Source organism: Leptonychotes weddellii, chromosome 9 (assembly GCF_054177405.1).
Source record: "Leptonychotes weddellii isolate Sample4059 chromosome 9, ASM5417740v2, whole genome shotgun sequence".
Classification (NCBI taxonomy): Eukaryota; Metazoa; Chordata; class Mammalia; order Carnivora; family Phocidae; genus Leptonychotes; species Leptonychotes weddellii.
The window spans coordinates 43492645-43505889 of record NC_138377.1 but is presented as its reverse complement, the minus strand read 5'-3'; the positions used below and the strand labels follow the sequence as shown (position 1 = coordinate 43505889).

Sequence of the window (13245 nt, the reverse complement as noted above, 5' to 3'; positions counted from 1 at the left end):
AGTGGTTCATACTTTTAAAGTTAAAATTTTCTTTTACATTAAACACCGGGACGCCTGGGTGGCTCAGTCAGTTAAGCGTCTACCTTTGGCTCACTCAGGTCATGACCCTGGGGTCCTGGGATTGAGTCCCGCATCGGGCTCCTTGCCTTGCTCAGCGGGTCAGCGGGGAGCCTGCTTCTTCCTCTGCCCCTCCCCCTGCTCTCTCTGACAAACAAGCAAATAAAAATCTTATTAAAAACAACAAAAAACCCCAAAATAGGCATGCACATAAATAACCAAATAGTCCTTAAAGTCTGTCACCCAAAATACATGCCCCTCCCCCACCCCTCACCTCAAAAACTTTTAGATTATTTTACTTCTGTCACTAAATAAGCTATTTATTTTTATTTTTATGATTTTATTTATTTGACAGAGACACAGCGAGAGAGGGAACACAAGCAGGGGGAGTGGGAGAGGGAGAAGCAGGCTCCCCGCTGAGCAGGGAGCCCGATGAGGGGCTCGATCCCAGGACCCTGGGATCATGACCTGAGCCGAAGGCAGACGCTTAACAACTGAGCCACCCAGGCGCCCCTATTTCTTGATTTTTAACTTTTAGGTATTATCCATTTATTTCCTACTGTGAAAGATGATGATCTAGGTAAGTTTTCTACCTTACCTCTACAACACCATGTCCTCTCCCACTTCAACTATGCTGCAATTTTGATTAGATGAGTATTTACTGTTAACAATATGATGCCATTCAGCCCCTGGTCGTAGTTGACTTCTTCTTTTCTATACACTATTTTGCCTTCCTGTTTATTTCAGTTTTATATAAGACACAATACCATCACTGATTGAACCCTGGGGCCTTGAAAAATCCCTTCCACCCACCTCTGATTTCAGGCACTGAGGCAGTGGATGGTTCTAAATGGGCTCAGATTTACCTCATAACTCTTTCAGCTTTCTGCATCAGGGCCTTCTCTGACACTTAGGGAGCTTACCTGGCCGAAGTGCCAGGTACAACTTGGTACACTTGGAGATAATGCCCTGGCAGCAACTCTACCATGAGGAGTGAGAATCTGTAGATAAAGGCTCCGGCCACTTGTCTTTCAGGAGACAATTGTGGGAGCTCTCATACAGCTTCTTAGAAGACCTGGCAGAATCCAGCTGCCATTGTCTACATGGCAGTGACTTCAGTAATGAACTCTTCTATCAACCTTTCCCACTTCTCCATCTCCGTATCAAAAGTCCCTCAGGCCTATTTTCTGGGGTCTCTGAAGTAAATGATCTTACCTTTGTTCTTTTCTCAGTCTGTCTTAGAAGAAACTTCTTACTCTTTGCTAGTAGTTTCACTCTTAAGATACTGAGATGCATCAGGTATTTTACCAGTTTATTCTTTCTGAAATGGTCTCTCCAGGAGCTTCTAATGTGCTTCCGTTATGTTCTCTATGCCTGGTCTAGTGTCATCCTTGGATATCCCATTACCATCAATGGGATATCCCATCCCTTCATCTCCCTCCTGTGTGGAATCCCATTTTCTACATCTTATGTCTTCATTTATGCCCTGATTTTTATGAAGCACATCCTCTAGTAGCTTCCTGAGCAAGGCTATCTGGGAGGTAAGGTTTTTTAGAGCTTGTACCGCTAAAAATGTCTTCATTTTTACCCTTAGGTTTGATTAATAGTTTATTTGGGTCCAGAATTTTAGGTTAGACATTTCTTTCTGAATTTTGAAGGCAGTGCTTCTGTTGAACTTTGATCCTGATTCTTATTCCTTGGTATAGAACTTGCGCTTTTTCTTTGGAAACAGATCTTCTCTTTGACCCCAGTGTCTCTGAAACTTCACAATGATGTGCTTTGGTATACGTTTTTGTAATCTACTGTTGTCTTTTCATTCTACAATCTAAAGTTCTTTAGTACTGGAAAAACTTCTTGAAATACTCCACTGATTTCTTCCTTGTTGTTTCTTTTTGGAGAGACTGGATAATGGGCCTCCTGGGTTATTAATCTTCTTAACTTGCCCCCAGTGTTTCCATTTCCTTTTGTTTTATATTCTGAGAAACTTCAAGTTTTTTTTTTAATGTTTCAAGTTTTTATTTAAATTCTAGTTAGTTAACATTTGCTTTAATACTGGTTTCAGGAGTAGAATTTAGTAATTCATCACTTACATATAACACCCAGTGCTCATTACAGAAACTTCTTCAACTTTATATTCTAAACCTTCTATTGAATTATTCAGCTACGCTATCATATTATTTTCTAAGAGCTTTTTATTTTTGGAAAGCTCCTTTTTTCATTTCCTACTCTTGATTCATAGCTACATCTTTCAGAATATATTTTTTTCTTTTGACATCATCTTGGATAGTCTGTTCCCTCTAAGTGCTTTTTTCCCAAAAACTGTTTTCTCCCTCTTATGTGATAGGTTTTCCTCAGAGATTTTATGTCTTGGTTGTTTTATCATTGTTAATAGCATAGGACTATAAGACGAACTGCGAGCTCTGGATGCATGGGGTGGTGGGCATGTTAACTATGATTTTCTTGTCGGGATCTATTTAGGTCTTTCCACTTGAACTGGCTAGACTGCACAGAGAAGACTTCGAATATTGTTGGGATGGGAAGGTCTGGCTGCCAGGATTCAGTGAGAGAAGGAGGACACTGGTCTTTGTATCTAGTATGTAAATATTCTGAGTACGGTCGCCTGCCACTAGTGTTCCAGTGTCCTTCAGTTCAGAGGCCCCCTTTAACATACCCGAAATAAACAAGCACACACTTACTGAAATCAGATCATATGTGCATTTTTAAAGAAAATTTACTTTATATTTTATTTGCATAACATTTTTTTGTTTGCATAGTGAAAAGAACAGAGTCACAAGACTCATGGTCTGGCTCAACCAACTTGCTGTGTGAACAGGGTAAATCTCTTAACCTGGCTAAACCCTTATTTCCTCATCTGAAAAATGGAAATGATAATACTATTTTACAGAACTGCTAAAGACTGACTGAGATTGTTATACTGTTGTCCTCTCAAGTAACTGCTGAATATAGTCTATACTTTGCTATTGCTAACCCCTTGTTCATCGTCTCAATGCTAACTGTTCTCAGTAAATGCGTTAAGACAACAGGTACCAAAAGTGACACTTTAATTTTGAATACTAACAATAGCAAAAGAGAAACTCAATAATGGCCCTATCTTTTCTTATTTTTAGAATACTGGTTTTTATAATACTTATTTATACTATCCCATCAGGAATTCAATTTTATTTAAAGATTTTTTTTTCTTAAACCTACTCAAAATGAATACCTACATATGTGAAAAAACCAAGATTACACATGTAGCTGCTTTACAGTTTCCCCTCTGGTATAGTATAAGTAAAATACATATCACGGGCAGTTAAATACATCCCCCCTACATCAGGGATGATCAAATATATGAATATTAATTTATTATGCATGATCCCTAATGTAAAAAAAATCACAGGTATATTATACTGCTTGTCAAGAATACATACACATGGTAGTCACGTCTAGACACACACACCCCTCTAACAATATTTCAACCATTATCAGTATCTTCTGTATGACCCCCTGCAACTATTATAATTGAAAACACAAAACTCCCTTTTAAGGCAATTCTGGATGATCCTGTATTATAAAATACTTGTGTTAAGCAAAACTGCATGTATGTACTGAATCCAAACACACTGCCTTTAACCCCTCAAAGTACTACTCTTAAAAGTTAAACAAAATTTTTATACATTATAAAAAAATTTAAACTGCTCTGAAACCCTCCTTTGCTAAAAGTTACATATATCACACCACTCCAGCAAGAGATTAATAAATAAGGATTAAATATTCTATTTTACAAAAACATACAGAATGGCCAATGTCAAAGTGAAAGGCTTATTTGATAATTTTTTTTATCAAATTATGTTCATTAAGAAGGAATAAAACATGGTATAAAATAAGAAAACTGTCACTAAATTTATCCCTCTGAAGATAATCACGAGTTGTTATCTAAAAATATCATGGCACCCTTGTTACAAACATTATTTTTTTAAAAGACTGTGTTTCCTGGAACTAGAGGACTATTTGTCTCATAGCTTTTATTAAGCAAACTTGATATAACCACCACACAGTGGCAAGAGATAGAACAGCTGTTTCCAGCTACAGAAAATATTGAATTCTACCTTAAAGTATAGATTATTTGAGATATAACCCATAAAAGTTAAAGTAAATCATAGTGTAGTTTGTACTGAACTTAAGATATTTTTGCTGATTTCAACGGAGTATAGTCATTTTCCTGTCATTTGAGATCAGTTTTTGTTTAGTAACTATTTTCATGTCCAGCCAAGATGTAAAGATTGCTGTGTGCAGTAGGATTTTCTGTTGGCCTACTTTCCAAAACGACAACCCTGCAAATAAACCAAAACAAAAGGCTTGTTTAAAAGTAAAAACAGAGACTGCATGCTTCATTCAAATACTAATATCAAACCAGGAAGGAATATCATTGTTCATATTCTCATAAAGATCACAGGTGCACTGTCAAATTCAGCTTTACACTTTGTAGGTTAAAAACAAAACTGATCAACAGCTGATGAATTTATGAATATAAAATACTGAAAACATTTCAGGATATTCTCATTATCTTACTCCAATTAAAACCAAATTTGCTTACTCGTATATGCCAATAAAAGGTATAATAAAGCTTTAGAACACAATTGATTCTAGAACAACATGAGGGTTAGGGGCACTGATCCCCTGCACGGTTGAAAATCCATGTATAACTTTTAACTCCCTGCAAACTTAACTATGAATAGCCTACTGCTGACTAGAAGCCTTACAGATAACATGAACAGCTGACTACCACATATTCTGTATGCTTTATGCATTTACATACTGTATTCTTACAGTAAAGTAAGCTAGAGAAGAAAGTTATTCAAGAAATCCTAAGAGAAAATACATTTACGGTACTATACTGTATTTATTGAAAAAAAATCTGCATGTAAGTGGACCCATGCAGTTCAAACCTGTTGTTCAAGGGTCAACGATATACACTAACAAGAAGGGGGTGAAAGAAGAGCGTAGAGAAGAAAACAGGATTCTAAGAGACACCCATCCAAATACTGATTCTGTGACCAGCCTGAACTGGAAGATCAGAGGTTTTTCGTCCTTGCCTCACAACTGATGCCTACTACCGTAGCCAATTTTGCTGCAGTAACAACTTTTGGTGGGAAAATAGGAAGGGAGGGGTATTTTATTAATTGTAGAGGTAGACAATATAGACTTTGGAGAACAAAAGCTACTAAATTTTTTTCCTAAGATAGCACAGTTTTGGAATTTGTCTTTCATTTTGATCACAGAGACCACATAATTCCTTCTAATTTAGACTGACTTCAGAAACGGAGTCGAATGTTTTCTGATACAAAAATGTCAGGAGGTGCATATTCTTTTGGGTTTATGTAGTGATAGTTAATAGAAGATAACAAACCAGGAACAAATGATGAAAATGAAGGGACCTGAAATATGTCATGGTACTAGGGGCGTGAACACACTTTGTTTTGGCTGACTATAACTATCTCTAGAATCACGATCCTCACGCTGGTGAAAAGATTGCTGAATTGAATAATTAAATTCTTCTTCTCTATCTCAATAACGATACAAAGAAATTTCTCTCCGTTGCTGAGCCTTCTAAGAATCTTGTTTGAAACAGTTACAGGGTGATAATACAATTAAGAACACAACTACTGAACTCCTTTGGTAATGAAATTAAAACAACCAAACTATTACCTGTCTGATCCCAATAAGCGGAAAACTCTTGTTTCATCTGAAATCTCCTGGGTAACCTATGAAAAGAAAATACCTATAGTCATACCTTCATCCCCATATTATTTAAATCATAATTTAAAAACCATTTAGACAGAGCAATTTTTGATAGGCTCAATTCCTCAAATGATATAAATTTTAGTAAGTTTTTTTTTTTTTGACTGCCTTATTATTAAGAAATAAATGAACATTTATGGAACATCTGGTATTGGTCAGGTACTTTCCTTAGGAGAATTCTTTGTGATATATAATTCCCATATTATTGGGGAAAAAACCCACTAAGGCTCAGAGAAGTTGAGTAACTTGCTTAAGATTATATAACTGGTAGACCCAGGATTTGAATACAGGTTTGCTGAACTGCAGAGCCCCTACTCTTTTTTCCTTTCCCTCAGTGCAGATGCTTGACATGGCACCCCATAGTCCACCTGAGTTCCAAAGAGCTGTGCTGGGCACTCCCAAGTACTAGTGTCTTACTTCAGTGTTATCTATGGTATTCCTCTGCTCTGTTTTCTCCAAAGCTGTAGAAGGTACACAAACTCATGTGCAGGTACTATTCCAAAGTGTGGGGAGTTTATACTGCTGGGAATAACACTTAATCAAAAGAGACAGCAGTTGGCGTATAAATGCACCAGCCTTCACACCTGAAGTATGCTCTATATTCTTCCTCAGTGGTCCCTTTACAGTTAAGCCCTGGCGCCCATAGTGGGAACCAGTTTATTAATATACTCTTTACTGTTTTTTTTGTGGTTGAATGGTTGAGTAGTACTTTATGAATATCACAGCTAGGCCCAAATGAAGAATGAGAACACAAAAAGAAAGAGGTAAGCAAGATGAGTTAAAAATAGGAAATAGAATTTGTACGTGATATAGTGAGCAACAGGCATTTTCTATAGATTTCTAACCACAGGAGTGACACACTGAGAAAAGCATCTAAGGACAATTATTTTATGGCAGTAAGTAGGACTACAGGTTTCATTAACTGCAGGGAGCTGGTGACATTTAGTCACATGAGTAACTAGATAAACTATGACATATCCAAAGACAGCTGATTTACGCTATTTTCTCTTAGAAGCATTCTGACTCCATATTCATGTAAGAGGTACAAATAATCAGTCACATATAAATATGAGCATGGATAAAACTAAAGATAATTCAAATAGAAGACTTTCAGTTTTAAAATAAGTCCAAAAATGTGTGAGACAATTGTGTAGAAGAATTACACAGGTACTCATATGAATAGGAAATGTCTATGTTAGTATCATCTTAACTATTAGGATTCATCTCTCAAGGCGGGATTCCAGGTCCCTCTCCTGCATAAAATGTAGCCTGATTATCTCAACTAGAAGTGATTTTTGAAGACCCTCCCTTCAAATCCAGACTCTGCCATTTACCTAGCCACTTAACCTGGGCAAGATACTTAACCACTCTGTGCTTATAAAAAATGGGACTATGAGGGGCGCATGGGTGGCTCAGACGGTTAGGCGTCTGTCTTTAGCTCAGGTCATGATCCTGGGGTCCTGGGATCTAGCCCCACATCGGGCTCCCTGTGAGCAGGGAGCCTGCTTCTCCCTCTCCCTCTGCCTGCCACTCTCCCTGCTTGTATTCTGTCAAATAAAAAATAAAAAATCTTAAAAAAAAAAAAGAGACTATGAATAGTACCTAACCCCACTGGATTATTAGCTTTAAATAAGCTAATACTTGTAAAGTGCCTGGAACACAGACGGTCTAAAAGGTTTGATATTTATAATTATACTTCATTATGCCTTACACTGTTATAATAATAGTGTCTTGCATGTTGTTGGTACTCAATAATTACTTACTAAATGAGTTAATTTTCTTAGATTTTTCCTTAGTGCTGTGATCTAATACATATTAACTTAGAATTTAAAAAACAGTATTAAAAAAGAAGCTATATGTTTATAGATTATGGAAAAGACTTATCAAATTTAGAGAAGTTTAGCAACCTTGGCACCACATTTACAGATTACAAATTAGAGAACTGAAATTGTACAAACTCATGTTTGACAATTCCTCATGGCCATTGAGAATCATACAATGAATACAAAATAAAATTATCTGAAGGGAAAAAACTGGCAATTTTGCTCTATCAGTTAATAGCATTAAAGGCTCTAAACAGAGTAATGTGGGTTCAGAAACAAAATGCATAAAATGAATGTTTCAACATTTAAAATCTTTTGTGGGAATCACAGGAGGTAATGTGAGAAGCCTTACCTCATCTGATTTGAAGCTTTTACCCTGCATTCCATGTTTCCAGAAAGCCAACACACTATCTTGAAGGCATACTAAAAAAGATGAGAGAGAACTGAAACTAAAATAAAGCACAGAGTAATTCATTATACATTTTCCTTCACTGTTTTAAATAAATTCTAATGTAAATCTCTCCAAGTGCTTGGTGCAAAATTCCACTGTCTAGACCATCAGTTCCCAACATTTTTGTGGCTAAGCCATGCCTAAGCTCAAATAATTTATTGAGGCAGGGTCATGCAAGTTTTCAAAAATATATATAACAGGCATTCATTTAAACATGAGCTAACTTCTACTGAGCTGGATATCAACATATTAATTTCTCTTTCATATGCTATCTTTTGTCTTAGATGAATAAAAAAATAAAACATACATAATTGTTTTTTTGGATCAAAAACATGGTTATTTAAATACTGTCATATATTTACAAGTAGCTATTAAGGAAGCATCTTTTATTTATATTTACATTTCCCTACTACAAATTTTATTTTAAAACGTAAACCTGTCTTATAATCCAAAATGTACCCACGCACTGAATATTTGATCTGTGAGCCAGTTCTTATTCGGAGGGGCTCCCAGTTACAGTTCTCACTGCTACGGCCTTCAGCACCCCCACCCCCACCCACCTCAGGCCTCTGGAGTCCCCTGGGCCTTTGCCCTGGACTTGCAGGCCCCACTGTCCACACAATGGTTCACCACCAAGCTTGCTCACCTTCCTAATGGCTCTGGATTCAGGAGTGACCATAACCCCAAAGTGTGGCCACCACATGACATGCCACAGCCTCTCCTGCTCCCTACCCATCTCCCCTGTTCCCCTGGTGTGACCTGAAGGTCTTGGAGGGAAACCTGTTCTCGTGCCTTGTCCATCTCTTATCTTCTCCTTGGTTTCAAGCAACAGGCCTGGGCTCACTGAGGCACCCTTACGGGGTAACTCAGAGGTTTAGAAATAGAGTAGGCAGGCCACACAATTGTGGGGGAGGAGAGCAGGCCCTTCCTGGCAGGGGGCTGCAGGTATTAAAGTGTAGTCAGTGAGGGAGAGAGCCCATTTGATTTTGGAGAGTTAGCCACATGCCCTACACAGTAAAGGTAAAGAGAGAAAGTGACTGAAGCATTTTGTTTCTCACTAGAATACGGACTCTGTAAAAAGTTAATGTAAGAATGTTCTGGGAATATAAGTTAGCTCAATAAAAATAAAAGTATTTTACAGTAACAAATCACATGTTTCACTAACTGTGACAAATAAGACTCAGTTACTGGTTTTATTTTTAAAAGGTGACTTAAAGGGACTCTTTTTTTACCCAGGAGGATCCTTGTAATTATTTCCAAGTTCACTAGCAAGGAGAGATGGTAGCTTAAGAGGAACAAACTTCTGTGTAACAATTAAAATTCCCTAAAAAATGTGACACATGTGAAAAACTTTAGGTACCAGTATGTTTCAGTTAAAATGAAAAGGAACTAAAGATCTGTATGTCAGAATCCCTATTGAAAATATTAAATCTTGGAAACTGGTATGCAATATCCAGCACATAAAGGAGTAAAAGAAGAAACTAGTTTCAAAATCCCTTTTGTCTGGGCATCTACAGAACGTTTAGGTTTCCTGCTTCAATAAATTAAATTTTCCAATTGCAAGCAAATTACTTTTATGTAAAAATGTTTACACAGAGGGATGAACGTACTTTGCGAAAGGGCAAAATTCCGGTTGAGAAACCATTAAAATATTTAATAGATAAAACAGAAACTTTCTAAATGGGAAACACATTTTTAAAAGAATATACATTTAATTATGAAATACACGTATTTTTTACGGCCCAAATAAAAATTGCCAACGTTGCTTTTAACTATTTTTGACTTATAGTAGAGTCATATCATGTATTGTTCAAAATGTTTCCAGTTATGGTATTTTTTTCATAAGTTCTATCACCCCTGGGAAAATATTTACTGACATATAACCATTGAGGACGCAAACAACAATAAAATATAATAATTTTTATCGTAAAACCAATGAGTATTACACAGAGTAAAATAATCATTGGCAAGGAAGCAAATTAAAATGGCATATTAGTTTCCAAGTCCTATGGGAAACTAGTTATTTATCTATCTATATTTATTTATTTATTTAAAGATTTTTTTTATTTATTTGACAGAGAGAGATACAGCAAGAGAGAGAATACATGCAGAGGGAGCGGGAGAGGGAGAGGCAGTCTTCCCGCGGAGCAGGAAGCCTGATTCAGGGCTTGATCCCAGGACTCTGGGATTATGAACTGAGCCAAAGGCAGACGCTTAACCACTGAGCCATCCAGGCGCCCCGGGAACTAGTTATTTATATATAAATGAACCTAAAAGCAATAACCATCAACACACCAACCAGAACTTTACATGGCAAAGAATTAAAGCATATCTAACACCATTAAACACATCACACAAATACCTTCATGATTTGGAAAAAAACTGGGAGTACATAATTCACTTCATGCAGCAAAAGGAACAATGAACAGAAATTTTAAAAATGATTTCAAGTTTTAACTACCCAGGAAACAACAACAGAAGATTTAGTAAGGTCTAGACCTGCACTGTCCAATATGATAAAAGCAACTGGCCACATGTGGCTATTAACCTTACAATTACCTTAAAATTTAAAAAATTAAAATGTAGCACTAGCCATGTTTCAAGCACTTAACAGGTGTGGTTAATGACTGCTATATTTAAGAGCACACAGAACATTTCCACATCACTGAAACTTCTATGAGACAGTGCTGGTCTAGATAACCCTAAGTATGGAATAAACAAAAAATCAAGTATTCTAAACACATTATTAAAAAATAGAGGCTTAGGCAAAATAGGTGAAGGGGATTAAGAGGTACAAACTTCCAGTTATAAAACAAGTAAGTCACAGGGATGTAATGTACAATATAGGGACTATAGTCAACATCACTGTAGTAACTTTGTATGGTGACAGATGGTAACTAGGCTTATTGTGGGGATCATTTCATAATGTATAAAAATATCAAATGACTATGACGTGTATCTCAAACAGGATATTGTATGTCAATTATGCTTAAATTAAAAAAAAAAGCAGACTTACCTACAGATTCAATGCGAAAATCAAAACTTAGCTCGGAGGCCAGTTTCTTACTTGATTTTAGTTTTCCTTGTAGATTTACAATTTTTACAAATTCTTAAAAAAAGAAAAAGCAAGTCAAAACTGGAAATGCAAATCTGCTAAAATAAATGGAACTTGATAAGTGGATTTTATATGGATATAGAACAAATATTCTTAATAAAGTTCAACTATTTATTGTCATGATTCAAGTGTGCCCACTGAAAAACTGTCATTAATATGTGTAAAACTATCTGTTTTGTTAGATATAAAAGTGCCTTCTTTAGTAAATAAGGCAATTCCACTGCTATTTTTTTCTTTCCTTTTTTCTTTCTCTTCAGGATATATTGAACACCTACATTCTCATTTTTTAAAAAGCATGTTTCAAGGTGGCGACCTTAGTGCCAAGTACTTAGCAACTGGAGTTGATTTTTTCCCTTACAAATTATATAACATATGATAAGTAATATTTGTAGTAATCCAAAACTTTAGTATATGAATAATACTGTATAGAGGTACACAGGGGCAACAAATAGTACTTCTGAAGGGTCATAATTTTTTTTTTTTTTTTTTAAGATTTTATTTATTTATTTTGACAGAGCTAGAAAGACAGTGAGAGAGGGAACCCAAACAGGGGGAGTGGGAGAGGGAGAAGCAGGCTTCCCACTGAGCAGAGTGCCCAGATGCGAGGCTCCATCCCAGGACCCTGGGTCATGACCTGAGCCAAAGGCAGGCGCCCAACGACTGAGCCACCCAGGTACCCCAAGGGTCATAATTTCTTGTAAGTAAATTCGGGGATGGTGAGTATACACAAATCTATTTTTATCTATTTGTTTTTAATTTAACCATCTTTAGCTCTGACTTGGAAGACACCTCTCTGCATTACTTTCTTATCTGTCTACCATGATTTGTGATTATAGGCCTATCTCTTCTGCCACTTACTAAAACTGATTTATACTGTATAGTTGACAAGTCATTTTTAAAGTCTTATTCTGCTCCCTTAAAAAAAAACCCCAAAGCTCAAGAAAGTCACCTTTCCATTTACCTTGAATAACTGGAAAATGGAGGGCCTAGCTAATCAAAGGTTTTTAACATTTTTTGATAAAATACATAAATCAACAAAATGAAAACTAAACACATTTTCCTTAGATGAGTCAGGTTTTTAGGGATTTCAGCATTAAAGGTTCAACATCATTATTATTAAGATTTTATTTATTTATTTGACAGAGAGAGACACAGCGAGAGAGGTAATACAAGCAGGGGGAGTGGGAGAGGGAGAAGCAGGCTTCCCGCTGAGCAGGGAGCCCGATGCGGGGCTCGATCCCAGGACCTGGAATCATGACCTGAGCTGAAGGCAGACGCTTAACGACTGAGCCACCCAGGTGCCCCAAAGGTTCAACATTATTAATATTAAATTCTGATTATTTCCTTAATCAGTACTGAACTTCCTACTTGTTTGGATAAAAAAGAATTTATCAAATTCACTTAAAGGTAACAGAATAACACTCCAATCTTACCAGTATTCAAAGAATCAAAAGTACTTAAAGAAAGGATGATGGGTGAATGAAACAATTTGGGTTTTGGTTTACTTATGATCTTTATGATTCTATAAGGCAAATCCACTAGGGAACTCTTTAGAGAATAGAAATTAGGACAAAAATACAGGCAAATTCTGTAGTAGAACAATTTTTAAAATTACCCTGAACACCTATAGGCAGGTCCAGTAATTTAAAAATACTGGAATGGATCAAACATAGCAATGGTTGCCAAGTTTCAAGTATAATTTTAAGTCTGGGTGAATTTCACCTTGCATGCTTTACTGTATAAAAATAAGGTGGGTTTTAGGAACCAGACTTCTTTGAAAATTGAAATAATTCCTGTCATTGGAGTTTTTTCTGCTTCTCCACTGCTTATAGTACAACATACTCCTATCAATAACATCTCTCCCTGCATCAAAAGAATTATGAATAGCAGATGAAGGTGTCAAATCTGTCTCTACATTAGACTCTCACTTCTACATGGTTCCAAAAGTTCATGTTACATGACAAAGTGACCATACTAATATAACCTTCTATTTTTTC

The 13245-nt window shown here is 36.4% G+C and overlaps 1 protein-coding gene across 4 annotated transcripts in view; it reads right to left on the bottom strand.

Annotated features, from left to right (window-relative positions):
* Positions 1-2770: 2770 nt before the first annotated feature.
* Positions 2771-13245, bottom strand: part of MAP4K5 (mitogen-activated protein kinase kinase kinase kinase 5) — a 109538-nt gene continuing 99063 nt past the window's right edge. For all 4 annotated transcript variants that reach the window (XM_081830539.1, XM_031025696.2, XM_081830540.1 and 1 more), the window contains 4 exons: positions 11150-11242; positions 8035-8105; positions 5767-5822; positions 2771-4391 (listed from right to left, as the gene is read on the bottom strand). In XM_081830539.1, coding sequence (XP_081686665.1) covers positions 4304-4391; positions 5767-5822; positions 8035-8105; positions 11150-11242 — 308 coding nt within the window. In that variant the 3' untranslated portion in view covers positions 2771-4303. The remainder of the gene's footprint in view (positions 4392-5766; positions 5823-8034; positions 8106-11149; positions 11243-13245) is intronic.